Raw genomic sequence first — 17,985 nt, 5'->3', positions numbered from 1 at the left:
GTTTTTCAACACTCGGATCTGGACAGCCTTGTTTCGCTGCCACAGGAAATGAAACTGGCTCTTAGTGCCTCCCATTCCTCAAAACCTCAAAAGGTAGGCTTCCCCTTTAATACCTCCCTTAATAGGATAAACAGAGGTGAGCCCTATATGGTAAGCATGATTCTGACCATGGGAATGCTTTTTGATGGTAACATGTAGACATAGCCGACTCGCTTAGACAAGAAGCTAGTGCAACCCAGGTTAGTGCCTCTCTGAAACATCCCAAAGGCTTTAGGGAATTAGCAAATTTGCATTCTTTTGTTAATTACGATGCTACCTCATCATCCTCTAGAGAAACCCCTCTCCTCACTTCTTTAACCTTAAGCCCAAAGAAGAGTAGGTCTTGGATGAAGATTTCCCTACTCCCCAAGTCTCCTAAATGTAGATTCTCTGTTGGAACATTAGGGTTCTTGGTAGTCATACCAAGCGTAGTGCAGTCCGTTCCCTAGTTTCCTCTTCATTATGCAGAGATTTTAGCTCTTTTTGAAACTAAACGCCCAGCCCCAGACTTGACACTAATTAGGGACACTTGGGGAAGGAGGCCTTGCAGCTAGGTAGCTAAAGACACCCTTGGGGCCTCGGGGGTATTTGGGTCCTGTGGAATCCAACTATTCTACAGGCTGTCTCTTCTTCTATACAAGACTTTCCATCAACATCTTTTTTCGTAGAATCTCAAACAATTTTACCTTCAATGTTTCCCTGGTCTATTGCCCCAATTGCCTTATGCTCGCTAGTCGCTTTCGCCAGAGCTCTTGTTGAAAAAACCCTTTGCTGAAGTCCCTTGGCTTCCCCAAGTGTCCCTAATTAGTGTGAAGTCTAGGGGTTGACTTTAATGTGGTTAGATGGATTCATGAGAGGAGTTTGAGCGGCCGCATCACCGCATCGATGAGAGCCTTCTCTGACTTCATTTATAGTGTGCCCCTTCTAGATATTCCTCTCTTAGGAGCTTCCTTTAACTTGGTCTCATTATGCTACTTTTCATGTCATTGACCAAAATTGATAGGTTTTTGTTATCAAACTCTTGGGATTCTAGTTTTCCTGGTACTCGCCCCTTTGTCCTCCCTAAAATAACCTCTGATCACACCATTCTCTTGGAAACCAACCCCATTCCGTAAGTGAACAAGGCCTTTAGATTTGAACTATTTTGGTTGGATGAACCTTCTTTCCCTCAATTCTTTAGAAGGAGCTGGACTTCCTTCTCGGTTGAAGGATGGGCTGGTTTTAGACTATCCAAAAAATTACAGTTTTTGAAGGGTTCCATCAAATAGTAAATTGTAATGTCCCTGGTAACTCCAGGGATCAAATTCAGTAATGCAAAACTCTTATTCATTCCTTGGACACCCTGGAGGAATCCATACCTCTTTCAAATCAAGAATTAGCAGACCGATACTCCACTAAATACAACCTTCTGCAATACCTAAAAAAGATGAGACCTTTTGGTATCAAAGGTCTAGAATCAAATGGCTGATGGAGGGAGATAGAAATACTGCTTTCTTATAGAAAACTGCTAATGCTAGAAGAAAAGGCAATGCAATTACCCAAATCTATGTGGGAGATTATTCCTTCTCTCACCCTGTATAGGTTAATAGGATCATTATCAGATTTTTTAAAAGACTCTTCTTGGTCCCACTAGGCCTAGACCTTCCTTGGGTGATCTCGCTTTTTCCTCCCTATTCGTTAATGATGCGGCTTGGTTGGAAAGACCAATTTCAATAGAAGAAATTCATAGGACTGTCATTGACCTTGGTAGGGACAAATCACCCAGTTTTTCCATTGCCATTTTTCAAGAATTCTGGGATACTTTAACACCAGACCTTCTAACATTTTTTAATGAATTTTTTCAGAGGAGTCGTGTCAATACCGCCCTCAACTGTACTTTCATTGCTTTAATACCCAAGATAGAAGGGACAGAAAAGTTGAGAGACTTTCGCCCTATCAGCCTCCTCAACTCTTCTTACAAAATTCTTGCCAAAGTCTTAGTTAACCATCTTCAAGCTGTCCTCCATTCTATCATTTCCCCCTCTCAATCCGCTTTTGTTGCTAATAGGCAAATTCTAGATGGGGCCTTTTCTGCCCATGAAGCTATTCACTCTAGCTTCATCTCAGGGGTTCCGGGACTCGTCTTTAAGCTTCAATGGGAAAAGGCTTATGATAGAGTCGATTGGAACCTACTTGATGAATTACAGTTGTGCATGGGCTTTGAGTTTAGGTGGAGATCCTTGATCTTGGCCTACATCTCCAACACTCATTTTTCCATCCTCATCAATGGTTCCCCTAGAGGCTTCTTCCTTGCCTCTGGAGGTCTAAGGCATGGGCACCCGCTTTCTCCCTTTCTTTTTACCATTATTAGGGAGAAGAAATCTCTCTGTAGACTTTACGATAGGGGCATCCTCTGCAGTTTTCAGACCTCCTCCAGTGGTCCTGTTGTTTCTCATGTCCTCCATGCTGATGATACACTGATCTTCTGTGATGCAGGTCCTGCTCAATTGGATAACCTTTGGTTGTTCCTTAGGTGTTTCGAAGTCACTTCTGGGATGAAAGTTAATATGTCGAAAACAAGTTTGATGGGTGTGAGGCTTCCTGAAGCTGAAACGCCCTCACTTGACCAACACCTTGGTTTTGGAACAAATTCTCTCCCTTCAACATTTTTGGGGCTCCCTCTCTGCTTTGGTAAACCCAGAAAGCAGCTTTGGGATAATCTCTTAGAAAATTCACTTGGAAATTTGCCAACTGGAAGGGCAGATTTCTCTCCTTGGGGGGGGTAGAATTACTCTCATCAAATCCACCCTTGCCAACACTCCCATCTGCCAAATTTCCGTTTTCCAAATCCCTTCCTCGGTGGCTCTTCATCTTGAGAAACTAATGAGGAGTTTTCTTTGGAGTGGAACCACAGAGGATTATAAATTCCATCTACTCTCCTGGGATAAGTGTTATACCTCTAAGACGTATGGTGGCTTAGGGTTTAAAAGACTTAGACCATGAATGCACCCCTTTTGGGGGAAATGGTGGTGGAGATTCAACCCCCCCCCCCCCACCCCCTTCTCTGGATGGACATAATCAGAGCCATATGTGGTCTTGAGGAACGGTTGGTTGCCTCGGACCCCCTTCTTTAGAGCCTCTGAGGCTTGGAAGTCCATCTCTGCCAAACGTGCCTTCAAGGCATCAACCAGGTTTAAGTAAGGAAATGGCCAAAAAATCAGATTTTGGAAAGACCTCTGGGTTGGCACTCAAACCCTTGACCTTCTTTACCCTACCTTCTTCCTCTTAGCTGCCGACCGAGAAAGCTTACTATGTGCATAGCTCCAACCAATCCTTGTCTTGGACCCCAATCTTAGAAGGAACCTCAATGACACCGAAATATCCTCTCTGAGTTGCCTTTTTTAACTCTTATCCCCCATATTCTCTCATCTTGCCATACAAGACTCTCTAGTGTGGTCTCCCAACCCCTCGGGCCGCTTCACGGTAGCTTCCTTTTATTACTCCTTCCTAACCTTAACCCTTCCACGTCCTTAATAAAGTGTGGCCCTTCCCTATCCCTCATATCCTTTGGATTTTGCTTCAGGGCAAAGTGTTAACCCTTGACCAACTTCAGAGATGAGGTATCTCCCTATATAACCGTTGCATTCTTTGTCATCAGGAAGAAGAGTCATTCCTCACCTCTTCATACACTGCCCCTTCTCCTTTTCCATGTGGTCATCCTTCTTAAATCTCTTCGGCATCCAATGGGCTCCCCCTCAATCTACAACCAACTTATTCTTAGTTTTCTTGTCCCCACCATTCCCTAAGAACGGTAGAAAACTGTGGCACATTGCTATCACAACCCTTTTATGGTCAGTTTGGTTAGTAAGAAATGCTAGAATTTTTTGAGGAATGGCCAGACTTTTACCCTCTTTTTTGGACTCTGTAATCTCTCTTGTATCCTTTTGGGCTAGCAGCCTCAGCTTTCGCCCACATTCCCATTTCACAACTTCATCACTGTTGGTATAGCCTTCTCTCCCTGACCACTCCATCCACCTCGATTAGGAGTCTGTGGCATCCCTCACCTTTGGGAGTTAAACTTAATACAAACGGAGCTTGCTTCGGCAACTCGGGTCCCTCGGGTTATGGGGTTCCCTTGCAAACTCTAATGGAACTTTCCTCCTCTTCTCGAGGCCACTTGGTATACTTGATCAAACACGGCAGAGGCTCTCGCTCTATTGGAAGGCCTCAAGAAAATTCGTTTTTACCACGACCACTTTTCGGCAGTTCAATTGGAATGCAACTCAAGGAATGTCTTATCATGGGCTGCTAATCTAGTACAACCTCCTTGGCAATTGGTGTCTATTTTCGGTCTCATCACCCTTATTTGTAAATATCTACCGGCACTGACTTTCACCCACATTCTAAGGGAGGAGCTCGAAGTACATTGCCCTCACTGGAATTCTTTCCACAGAGTCTTGCTGCTTGTGACCTCCATATGCTTCACTAAGGGGACATACCACAAGTTCAAGCCCTCATTGTAAACAGATCTTGCAGCGCCCTCCTTACTCTTGAGCTCTCACCAAGAGGTACGCTACCTAGCCCTCTCTTCGGAAACCTTCGTTCCCTCCTCTCTCTTCCATTCAATGTTTCCTTTATATCTCTTCTTGCTCCCTTGTGTCTCTTCCCCCTCCTCCCTCTCTTCTCTTGGGAAGCCCCCCCCTCCCCTCCCCTCCCCTCCTCCCCCCCCCCCACCAAACAAAAAAAAAAGAAATGAAAAAAAGAGAAAGAAAGAAAAAAAGAGAAAAAAAAGAAAAGAGAAAAAAGAAAAAAAAAATTTGAAAAAAGAGAAGAGAGAAGAGAGAAGAGAGAAGAGAAGAGAGAAGAGAGAAGAGAGAAGAGAAGAGAGAAGAGAGAAGAGAGAAGAAAGAATAAAGAATAAAGAATAAAATAAAATATTTTAAAGAGAAAATATGCTGGACTTAAAGACTTGCAAATTTTTACCACACCTTGATTGTGGGCTGCCATTGTTACGACACCTTGTGGTTCTGTAATTTCTCCTTTTTATTAATTAAAGTAAACCACTTTTAAAAAAAGTCGTAGCAATGATATGCTGGACTTAAAGACTCTTGCAAATCAAATTTCCTATATCAAACAACACAAATTTTTCTCTTTCGATAGATAAACGTTCAAACCATGATGTTAAGGATTCCATCATTTTCATTTGCAAGTTAAAAAAAGTTATAACCATCAAAATTATGCGATTCTTATAGAAAAGAAAATGACATTACCAAATTTGATGAGCATTCATGACACATGTGATACCACTATAGCTTAGGATCCAAATCCATTGTCTGGCACAACTATTACAGATGCTTAACAATCACGGTTCCTTCTTGGAATTTGGCGATATCTTAAAACAATAATTTAATAATCAACCTCTTCTTGTGTGTTTAGTTGCCGTTGTCATAATTATTGTCGTCACCAGCATGCCCTTCTCATCCTTGCCACCCGCTACGAGCTGGCATCCCCCCACTTTCTCTTCCTTATTCTTCAATGGTCCGCTCCAATCCATCTCAGATAATCCCCCTCGAGTATTTCAAAACTTAAATAATTCCCCTCTTTGAAAAAATCCATGCCTTATATGCTAAACAGGTGTATAGTCTTCATGCTTTTCCACTATAGCTGCCTACATGCACAGATTTATGAATTTTTAGGTGCACAAATGCAAGTCAAATAATGAAATGTACAATAAAATATTCAAATTAGTAGCATGTGCAAAAGTAATGTCTAGGTTTTGGAATAGCACCTCACTGAATTTCTCATTTCATTGGGTAAATCTTTCATACTGCTAGATTTGATCCATACATTGTAGCTTTATTATTCGATCATGTTTATCAGTAGAATGTTGAGGGTACACCTGGGTGAATTTGGGAAAGAATAAAAAAAGAATCTATTCTTCTGCATTGCAAGCCTGTCCTCCTTCCTTAGATTGCTAACTTGGCACCATGAATCCTCATACTTATTGTTGGTAACTTTGGGATCTGAATGGATAATGTTTGTTGAGCTTAATCTGGATGGATATCCTGATGGTATCAGTCTAATCGAATTTGTGCTACATGCTATCAGTTCGAGGTTTAAAGCTTCATCGAGTGCATGGGTCTTGTCATATGACGCATAGGATTAATTTTATGCTGAAAATATATCTTATACGAGCTTATAGCATATAAATTTTCTCTAAATAGTATTATGCAGTTTCATTTTTTGATGCTTTGTATTATCTTTTTCGTTTTAATATTTGGATTTTTTTTGGTTTTTAAAATTCTGATTGCTTTGTTTGTCTTCTTAGTGGCAACAAATGGACATTGAGTATACATTCTGGCAAATGCTTCATCTATGCACCTCACCAAAAGTTGTGTATGTATCATTACCTTATTCCTGTTATTCCCTCTTGGCCAATATATTGAGTTCTTGACGTATGCACATAATCATTTGCTGCCTATTCAAGGTAGATGTCAGCATTTCTTACCTTGTTGTTTATTTCGACTGGTTCTTGGTCCTTAAATGACTAATGAGGTGAATTGGCATGATTCTCAACGTGATCTTTTGATATTGTTGTGGTTCTAGGATACAAAAATTTGCTTTTGGCTTCTTGTGTTTGATTTTCAGATTGTAATCTACTGCTCTTTGTTCTTGCATGTGGGATCAAATCAATGGAAACAGCTATCAACACACAAAATATCATAAACGTAAGTCGAAATGATTTTATTTGATCAACACTTGAAATTAATTCACTTTTATATTTAAGGATTTGTATACAATGAGACCATTTATCTTTGGTACAAGGAGATCACAATTACTCATAACCTTCTGATGTGAAATCTGATTGCTTGGATATGGCACAAAGTTCAAAAAAATTTCTTTTGAACTTTGAGCTTGGTCCATGGAATAAATGCAGCCACCCAATTCCATATCCAATGGTCAAGATCAATTGTGACCACCTTGTACCAAAAGTAAATGGTCTCATTATATACTTTTCCTATATTTAATTAGTTGTTTGATTCTAATACCAGTTATTTTTTAACGGGGACTAACTGCTTAATCTTTTCTTGTTTCTTCAGAACCTTTTGTTATATGTTTCATTACATTCCTTATTTCTGTCAAACTTTTAGTCCCTATTGAATAATTTCCCGATCCATCTTATACAATTTACACGTTATCCATATTGCGAGATGCAATTTGCAAAAGTGACCCTCTCCTTTTTTTCGCCAATGATTAGTTTAGCATACACAAGCATTCACTGTTTGATTCTCAAACTATCCCCTCTCTCCTCTTTTCCATTCTCATGGGCATGTGAACTATCTGAGACAGTTATATATTTTGTGATTTACCCATAAAAAGTTAGATTTTATGAATCAAAACTCTGGGCATTAGATGGAGAAGCCTCTACATTGTTGTTATGTTCAGAAAGACATTTGTAATGTGGGGCAAAAATGAATTTTTGTAGAATAATATGGGAGCCAACATTTCAAACTCCACTGCATTTTCGGTGCTTTAGCTGGAGAGTGATGATCATTAATCCATATATTGCTAATAAAAAACATATCAATGTTTAGGCGAGACAGAGAAAAGATGTTTGCCATCTGCTTCTCCCCTGATGTTGCTGGTATTAATAGTTTAGATACCATCATTCCCTTGACAGTTTGAGAATCAATTCATATGTTTATTTGTTCTAAGAAGACATCTATTCAAGACATTATGGATGCCAAACTGCTTGTCACAGGACCTAGAGGACATTGGAAGGTCCTTCCATTGTGGTAAGTTTCAGATTACATTATGTTTTCTTTTCCGCTAAATAATCCTTTTCTAGAACGTAGTTTGGATATCCCGGCATCTTAGTTTGTGAAATGGCTTAACCTTTCAAAAGAGCAAATCAGCGTGTCTAAACAGAGGGCTCAACAATCTGATTAGTCCTCTGGATGAAAAAACATTGGAGATTCCATCTTTGTTGACAATGTGATGGCTATGTCCTCTCAATTATTTTGTGTTGTGCTGATTGAGAGTACTCAGTTTTTGCAATATTTGACCCAGAGATTAAATTGTGGGTTAGTCAAGTCCATGACAAGTTTTATTTGTTATGTGAAGCTCGCTGAAGCACTTAGGTATTATCTTACTTTTTCTGCTCTAAATTTGAGAAATAATTGCATATATCATCACCATTTGATCTTCCAAGGATGTAAGAAGCTGCTCTATTCTATAAAATCAAGATAAGCTGCTTGGAAAAAGTTGAGAGAAAAGGTACCGCAAGGAGGGTTTTAAAAGGAGTTGACTTTTCAGTTGGGGATTAGATAGGATGTTTTATGGCGGTTGCAAATAGGTATTACTTAAGGATCTATGGACAGCTTAACAACTTTACATAACAACTTTATAAAAGGAAAAAACTTGTTTGTTAATGGGGAGAAACAAGTAGTTTTTGTTGCAAGGTTAGGGACATTTTGGCAGTGTTTTGTTAATAATCAGGTTACAAAGGGGTGGTGCAAATGAACGGTAGAGTGGACTGAGCTGCACCTTGCTTCACTACTAGATGGGTGGAGGGATAAAATGGCCCTGTTCGTATAACTGGGTTTGCCCAATGGGGCTATAAGGGTGTTTGGCTGAGGGAAAGTATGTTTTGAAGGAAACTTGCTGGATAGTGAGGGAAAATATGTTGCGAAGGAAACTTGCTGGATAGTGAGGGAAATTGTTTGGGATGGGGGAGTTCGACATGGTAGATGAGCTATATTCAAGACATAAATTTATTTATTAGCTACCGAAGATTTACTATTTTTTCTCTGTTAGGGTGAATTTGTGACTCCTATAGTCCATTTAATTATTAGATAGATTTTTTTGGATGTGTATGTAAGTGGCATATGTAATATGCCATTTACATATTGCATACATACATGCATGTGTTCACACAACTAATAATGTATATTGCATTGTTAAAAAAAACGGACCACCCAGCGCCTAGGCGACCAAACTGGGCGGTGTTCCCTGGGCGGGCCACCTAGGCAGTACGGAACCCGCCTAGGCGCCCAGCCCTGGGCGGCCGCCCAGGGCCTGCACCCCTCCTAGAGGCGGGAAAGTAAATTTTTTTTTGTTTTCATTTTTTTCAAGATATAAAAGTTTAGAACGATGAGTTTTAGGTTCATTTGAAACCTAAACTCACAAGAACCCCTTTTAGAGAGAAAGAACCTCAAAAGTTTGGAGTTCAAGCAACCAAAGTAAGTGCAAAGCTTTATTTTTTAAATTGCTTGTTTTATTTTGAGATGTCTTTTTCAGGATTTAGTCGGAGTGGAGATCCGAGTTGGAAATATGGATACAACCTGAATCCAAATGACAAAAATTGCGTTAAATGCAATTTTTGTGAAAAAGATACAAAATGATGCATAAACCGGTTTAAGAAACATCTTGCCGGTATTAAGGGGGATGTTGCCCCTTGTAAAAATGTTCCTGAAGCTATCAGAGAGGAGATTAAGCAATATATAAGTTCTGTAAAACAAAAACATGAACAAAATCCTTGTCATAGATCTATTTCTGCTACTTTTAGAAGAAGTGATCTGGGTTGGAAGTATGGGTATAACCCAAAACCAAATGATAAAAAATGTATAAGGTGTAATTTTTGTGAAAATGATGCCAATGGGGGTATTAACTGATTCAAAAAACACCTTGCTGGTGTTAGAGGTAATGTTGCTTCTTGTACAAAGGTTCCTGACGCAGTTCGGGATGAGATTAGACATCTTCTGAATTTAGAAGAACCAGAAAAGGATGAAAATAAGCCTTGTTCTATTGAAGAATCTTCTCCAGGTTCTAGTCGGATCGGTGATCTGGGTTGAAAGTATGGTTATAACCCGAATCCAAATGATAAAAATCGTATTAAATGTAATTATTGTAAAAAGGATACTAATGTGGGCATTTACCAGTTTAAAAAACATCTTGCCGATATTAAGGGGGATGTTGCCTTGTGTAAAAATGTTCCTGAGGCTACCTGGAGGAATTATACAATATTTGAGTTCAGAGAAGCACAAAGAAAAGGGTAGAGCAGCGAAGACTCCTAGAGCCTCATCTGCACAGACTGCACATACTAGTAAGGGGAAGGGTAGAAGAAGAGGAGGAAGAGGTAGATTCAGAAGAAACAGAGGAGGACGAGCGTTATATTGAAGAGGGAGATGACTCTGATGATGATGGCCTCGACTCTGATGCATATGATGAGGCTTGCCCTATTGATATTCCTTTTGATGATGATGATGAATGATGATGACGATTGAAGACTCTTGCCTCTTGGTGCTGAGTGTTGAGTCTTGACTATTGTGTTGAGTCATGAGTGTTGACTTTTGTTAGACTGTATATTTTTTAAATTTTTGTATATTTCTATTGTGTTGATTGTTGACTTTTATATCCTACACACTTGTATGGTTTTACAGTTTACTGTTTTAACAATATGTATTATCAAAATTCTCTTCTCGACGTCTATTTTTTTTTTTTTTTTTCAACTTGGATTTAGAATATTGTATATTGGTAATTTGGTATAATGGTATATTTTTTTCAACTGGGCTGCCGCTTAGGTTCTGAGCAGCCTGGACCCCCCAGGCTGCCTAGGACCTGCATAGCACTTTTTGATACACTGGTATATTGGTATTGAGGGGGCATGGTAAATAGAGCTTGGTATTGAGTTGGCATCCCGCCATTGTATAGAGACATTGTTAGTGATGTTTTTATTACAATGAACCGTGTATTTTATGTTAGATCCAACAAATAAGCAACTTGTCGTTGCCACACCTTAGAATAGAGCTTTAGTAACCAGATATACTCACTGGGCGGGTTGACCTACAAACAAGTGCAAATTCTGATTGAAAAATAATTATTGGTCTATTGCCGTGGATGATTATCTATATCAGTTTGATATTGAATTGTGTTGTACATTGTTTGCTCTATATTGTAGATGGTACATTTGTAAATTATATCTTTTGTAAGGACTATCTTCTGACACTTGGATAACTTATATATTGGCTCGTTAGATTCCCTGCATATACAAACCTAGGTGATTATGCCAAACCTTGGTTATGCCAAGATCTGGTAACTGGGATTGAGCTGTTTGGAGAGCTTCTAGTTGGAACCAAGGTTTTGCAAATCCCCTATTTGGGTCATTTGTTTGCAAAACCTGGGTTCATTTAATCCATGTTCATGTTATGAAGGGGAATTTATTATAATTTTTCTTCAGTTATTTCAGAATTTAGTTATTATTTATTATTAGTAAAACGAAAAAAGGCTTTTCCAAAGCATCTGGAGTTATACTTTCTCTGAAGACCATATGTTAATATGTAATTATGAAAATTTTAAGGGAAAAATGATTTTGATTTTGGAGTATATATTCTAGACAGAAAATGTCCAATATATATATATATATATATATATTTGATAGTCATATATGTTAAAGTCCAATCCTTCTCCTCCTCCTCATCATCGTGATCCGAGCCTTATCCCAACTACATATATCAAAATCTAATCTGAATCCAAAATCACATATAATTCATGGACCAACTACACCACCATCCAAACAGTCTCATCCAGTGCAAGCAACTGATGTGGTGCATTGATGCCATGATTTAAACATTGACCAATCACTCAATTTATACAATATGAACTATTGACAATCATCACATCCTCATTGAAAAAATGCAATCAATGTTTTTAGAATCACCTGGGGCTAGGAACTTGGGTTGCGTTTGATAACTTTCTGTGCAGTTTCCTTGGGATTCTCCCTGCTGTTGACTTTTTTAGAATCTGGGAGAAAGTGAAAATTGATTGCCTGAAAGCTGGGAACCTTGTTTGATAAACTGTGGTGCTGCTACTTTCTCCTGTTTGGTAATGTTGATGCTGGGAAAGCACGAAACTGCCTGTTTTAACCGTTCAGTTACTTAAATATCCACATTAACTGCAAAAAATCAATCACATAAACATCCACATTAACCACAAAAAATCAATTACATTAACATCCACATTAGCCACAAAAAATAGTCACATACACATCCACATTAACCACTAAAAATAATCACGTACACATCCACATTAACCACCAAAAATCAATCACATAGACATCCACATTTAGTCTGTACCGCAACGTATTCCTCCCACACAGCTATGACGTAGTTACCATCCTCCTACCTTGATTCCAACCGAATCCAGATTCCAAAAGTCTCTTGATTTCAGTATACTGGGTCTTTAAAGTCTTCAACGTATTTCTTATCCTTAGTTGTTCAAACCCTCCACAATACTATTCACACATGTGGCGTATTATTACTACCCGCGCTTCTCTAACAAACTGCCCATTTGCCCTCATACCCTTTCTTGCACAGTCGGCCATGATTTCTAGAAGTGATTCACTTGCAGTGCTGTCCATTTGTAATTTCTCCCAACATTATCGGAACTCATTCCTATATGGCCAGCAAGAATTAAACATACAAAATACTCAAATATCAACATCCATTCAATAAAATACCATTATCTATTGACTATAATTTTGAATGCATATGGCCTATCAAGATAGGAATGTGTTTCCCCCAAATACAATTGTCTAAACAATAGACTTAAATGCAACATAAGTTCATATTCCTGCTACTCCATTGACTTCATACCAAATTACAGAGAAAATAAACATCAAGCCTCATCTCAACAACTGTTAAAGAAAACCAAGCTTACCAAATGGCATATTAGTTTCACAAACCTTGGATGAAAAATGGATATTTTCAATTTCCAAAAACAGGGAGTCACTATGTGCTTCTGATACCTTGTGAGGTCTTTATAAGACCAAATACAATAACATTAACATTGAATAAAAACTCATCGTTCTTACTCCTCCATATCAAGCAACATAGGGAATAAATACAATAGAAACAAGTGTCAAAATCCAAATCATCAAAAAAAAATCTGTCTATGATCAGTCAATTTCTATCCATAGATAAATAAAACATAAAACAAAAGTATAAAGTATAAACCAATATTTTCCTCAAAAATGTATAAAACACTATTATTTAAATGTGTTTCTGAATTCGTATGGCATCGTATTATCCTGGATATCACAACAAACAGCTAAAAGTAACCATCATTCCATTCCCTAGATCAGCAGAATACAGATAAAAAACAATATAAATCACAGATCGACAAAACACAGATAAAAAAACTGCTAATTCTATACAACCCTAGATCAACAGAAACATAAAAAACAGTATATATCAATGATATCTATTAAAAAAAATAACCCTAGATCAACAGAACACACATAGAAAAACTACCCACTCTAAACAAGTAAAAAATAAAATCGCCACCAAAAAACAATGGAAAAAAGTGAGATTTGCACTCCGAAATAGAAAAGACCATTTGAAATAACAACAAAGAAGGGAAAAACAGGTCAGGAGAATGAATTAAAACCCCATTTTAGAGAACGATCAAATAAGTAAAGGATAGCAGGGGGGTTTTCTTTTCTGTGCATAACCAGAAACATCTAAAACATGAATAAATAAAAAATAAAAAGTGGGATTCTCTGTTGTTGAGGTCTAAAAAACTAAAAAAATTAAAATAACTCACTGTAATGGGGGCTTTTCTTCTCAGAGGGGCAGTGAGGTTTTTCTTCTCAAAGTGGTGAGTGAACTTTGAGGCTTTTCTTCTCAGAGAGGTGAGCGGACACAGGGGCAGTGAGGCTTCTTCTCAGAGAGGTGAGTGTTTCTCAGAGATAGGTGAGCGAACTCTATTAAAGCCTCGCTTAGTTTTTGCTAGTTAAAATTCTGCCCATGAACTTTCCGTGAAAGTTGCAGACCTGGGGTACCCCTGTCACACAGCTTTACCCAGCGCAATAGTGTCTTGGGGAAAAAGTTGTATCCGACTTTCCACCTTTTTACTGTTCCCAAACTAGGGAAAGCAATAGTATAGGAGAAAGTCGGGGACTTTCCCACCCATTCACAGTTATCAAATGCGCCCTTGCTACTCGCTGGAGGCAAGTTACTGGAGTGAATCAAAGTGGACTTGCCTGAGTTATGAGGACCTGGAAAAATGTTTAAAAATAAAAAAGGAAAAAATTGTTAAAAATGAGCAAAAATTAAAAGGACTATAGAAATCATTAAGAGGACTAAGAGATGAAAACATATATAAAATATGGATTAGTTAAAGGATGAAGTTTCTATTAAGGCCTAGGCTTTATGAAAACAAAATAAATTTTACCTCAAATCCCTATTCGGAAAGCAGTTTCGGCAACACGAATCTCCCTGATGGCGCTAAAATCAATTTCCAACTCTGACAATAAAGTTTGAAACTTAAAAAATGTATTGATCTTGCGGATCTGTGAATACTTATTGTTAGGGCTAAATGAACGGTCTAGATAATTTGTTACAATAGACACATTTTTAGAGCTTGAAATCTTAATTTGTTTTCACAACCGTATTGTTCATGCCTAGATGATCGATGAAAAGGTTTTCAAATGCTTGAATTGCAATTTTTGATGAGTTATGTGAGGCTTTACTTATTCTGATAGGGCTATAGTCCTATCAAACCATTTTCCTTATTTTAAAGTTTGATTCATACCATGAATATTTTGGAATAATAAAAAAATGAAAACTAACAAATTGGATCATTGTGATAAGAAAACTTCTTAAATCATCTTAAAAACTATCAAAATCATGAAAACCACATTTTGAAATATTTTTTGAATTTTATTTTTTTTTATTTATATTTTTTACATCCTTTTTGGGTGTATGATGAGTTGCCTTCGGAATTCATGACATATTGGCCTCTGCCTAGCCAAGTTACTTGGCTGGGTCTGGCTAGACTGAATGTGATATAAGCCACACATCCTGAGAGTAGCATTTGTTTTCAAAGAGAAGCACTGGAAAAAGTCCTTTTTATTTTTTTTAATAAAAGCTTTAAAGTGAGAACTCAGTAAGCATATAATTTCTCTAAATAAATTATACCTAAACTAAATAACCGAATCAAGTTGAACGGAAAAGAAAACAAAAAAAAACCAAAAAACAAGAATAAGTAATAAACAAAAAATTCTATTTTATTACTTATTGTTTTCGGTTGTTTTTATTGGTTTTTTTGAAATTTTTTTAGTGTGTTATTTGGGTGTTATTCAATAGAATCTTTCTGAATAACTATTGATAAGTAAATAAAAATATCTCTAAAAATCACTGTAAATTGACAAATCTGTAAATAGATAAAAATCTCTGAAAAAGATTATTTGTAAACTGAAAACAAAATATTTGTAATCAGGAAAAAAAAACCTTTATAATCTATGTGCAACTGAAATTCTTGGTTGACCCTATAAAAAGGAAAAAGAGCAAAACTCTATAATTACTAAAGAAAAGAAACCAAAAACAACACTCAAGTAAAATAAAGGAAGGATTCATGAGGGCAAATAAAATCAAAAGAAATGATTGTGTTTGCTGCAATAAAGGAGAAAAATTGGGAAAGAAAAGGGTTACAACATACTTAATATGGAGTTCAATTGGGAGCAAAAAAATCCGAAGTAGCAATGGTGGAGAGAGAAGGGCTTGAGAAACTGTGGTGGTGGGGAGAAGACATTTGCATTGAGGGGCTGCAATGGTGAAAGAGAAGGTTTTAATAGAGAGAGAATGAGGAAATGTGCTGCATGTGCCCCAATGAACCCACTAGTTTCTTATTTTGTTTAAGCATGTTTGACAACTAGAACTTGCGATGTAGGGTATCCCGATTTCAAACCCACGTCCCTTGTTCTAAGTTTGGTTAAGTTTTTTTTTTGAGGTGTGAGAAGCCTCTGTTCACTTTTCACAACCCTTTCTTTTCGTCTCTGAATTTTTCTTCTTCTCCATCTTCTTCTCTATCCACAGTGACTTCCTGGCCTGAATTGGCCTCTGAGTCAAGCTCCAAGTACCATCTGATCATGGTTTTATAGTGATATAGATCAAATTAGAGGAAATGATTATCTTTCTCTCTCTTTTACAATTTTTTATTTTTCTCTCTCTTTCAATTTCTCTTTTCGTTGGGTTAGGATATTTCTCTCTTTTCCTAGTCAGATTTTCTTTCTCTCCTTGGGTTTTCTTTCTCGCTCCTTGTTCCGATTTCTCTTTGTTTATCGTTGGGTTTTTAGCAATTTCACCGTTGAAGCTTTGGACCAAGAGCTGCAACTGCTATCCTCCCATCTTCTCTCTTCTCCATTGGGTTTTGAATTTGTTCTCCTACTTTGTTGGCTTCTTTCTCTGTCTCTTTGGTTGGGTTTTTTCCTTATTTCGGTTTTATTGGTTTTGCCCATCTCACATACAGACTAATATCTAAATCGCAGCATTTTCTCTCTCTCCTTTGCTGGGTTTCTCATAGTTTCTCCCTCCTTGTTACTGGTCACTCCTTCCCGCCTTCTCTCCTTCCCGCTCTCTCGTTTCTGACACTGCCTCTTTTCATTGGATTTTCAGTGGTGGGCAATGGAACTCAGGTGGCTAGTGCCACAAAGAAACATAACCCATCTACAACGAGAAATAATTGTTAATGTACCCACAAAAAATGCGTGTTTTTGAATCAGTGATGAGAGAGATGAAGTCCCATGTTTTCTATCTCAACATAACCGGGATGACCAATTATAGAAAGGATACTCACCCCTCTGTGTATAGAAAGCAAAACATCATGGCAGAAGAGTGATGAATAAAACACATGTGGATCCCATTGTGTATATTTGCATAAGTTAAATATTCATCATACATATGTGCAACTTATTAGTTGGAGATTGCAATAAAAAATGGGAGGTGGAAAGGTTAAGAGTTCAGAGGAAATGGTTTGTGAGTTTTGATAGTTGGATGGCCATTCAGATATTTGGAGAAAGTAGTTGGAAAGTGATAGTGATATGGGTGGGCAATTTTAAGGGGGGAGAGAGAGAGAGAGAGAGAGAGAGAGAGAGAGAGAGAGAGAGAGAGAGAGAGAGAGAGAGAGAGAGAGAGAGGATATGCAATCCAATACAAATTCTTCAATGTATGGGGTTAAACTCGTTAATTGTGAGGTCTCTAGGTTTGTTAATTTCCAGGTGGTACCAAACACAGGTTTCCGTGCTCCTAAATTTCCTAAATTTCAGACATTTACCATACACAATATTTTCCAATACAAGGAGCAATATCCTCCAGGTGCATAAGGAGAAGGAACTTCCAAGTTCTAGAAAACAACCAGCTTCTAGTTGCCAAATAGGCCCTAAGACAATTTCTACCGTTGTTTTGGTCAGTTTTTTGCTTAGACAAAACATTGGTTTGGAGTACAAGAATTTGTCAAACATGTTTTTGCTGAGAAAACAGTCTAGTTTAGTCATTGTGCCTATGTATTTTCCTCAAGCCCATGGGGCTCCATTTCATCATCAATCAATTTGTGGTTTTTACTCTACATTTTTTGATAATCGACTAAGATTTAGCAATGGAGTATGTTCTCAAATGGAGGGATGGAGGGAGGGAGGGGGTTTGGGGTTGGCAAGGGTAAGGGAATTCAATCATTGTATCAATGCACTTGTCTTTGCAAGCCTATTTTTTCATCTGATTAGCCCCACTATAACTATGGCAAAAGAAAATTTCAGGAGGTCATGAAGATGGCTTCCTTCCATCGAGTTCGCAATGCATCATAGGTAAAATACCAAATCTTATGAGAGTATCTCTTGATAGTTAATGGCCTTGAGAATTACTGAAGAGTTCTCACTCCCGTCAGAAAATCCATAACATCTGTAGTATTCACATCACAAATCCTCCAAGCTGGACTGTGAAATAACCACAGCACTTTACCTCATGATCTCTAAATGCACCCCCAAACCATTTGGGGCTAGGGTTGCCTTGATAGCCATCACCAAAATTCAGTTCCAGAACATTAAGTAGTGCTGTGCTGGAAATACCAATAATGGATGAGGTCTACTCTTTACAGTTTTGATGAATTCTTTTATGTTCTTCTACTGGAGGGTAA

The 17,985-nt window shown here is 37.9% G+C and overlaps 1 protein-coding gene across 5 annotated transcripts in view; it reads left to right on the top strand.

Moving 5' to 3' along the window:
• The window catches only part of LOC18433899 (UNC-50 family protein), a 46,086-nt gene that overhangs the window by 1,041 nt on the left and 27,060 nt on the right, over positions 1-17,985 (top strand). For all 5 annotated transcript variants that reach the window (XM_020667066.2, XM_006843977.4, XM_088855265.1 and 2 more), the window contains exons 2-3: positions 6,347-6,414; positions 6,721-6,746. In XM_020667066.2, the coding sequence (XP_020522725.1) occupies positions 6,347-6,414; positions 6,721-6,746 (94 nt within the window). The remainder of the gene's footprint in view (positions 1-6,346; positions 6,415-6,720; positions 6,747-17,985) is intronic.

The sequence above is a fragment of the Amborella trichopoda genome, chromosome 13 (genome assembly GCF_054954075.1).
Source record: "Amborella trichopoda isolate Santa Cruz 75 chromosome 13, AtrichopodaSantaCruz75HAP2 v2.0, whole genome shotgun sequence".
Classification (NCBI taxonomy): domain Eukaryota; kingdom Viridiplantae; phylum Streptophyta; class Magnoliopsida; order Amborellales; family Amborellaceae; genus Amborella; species Amborella trichopoda.
This window is presented reverse-complemented; position numbering and strand designations above follow the sequence as displayed.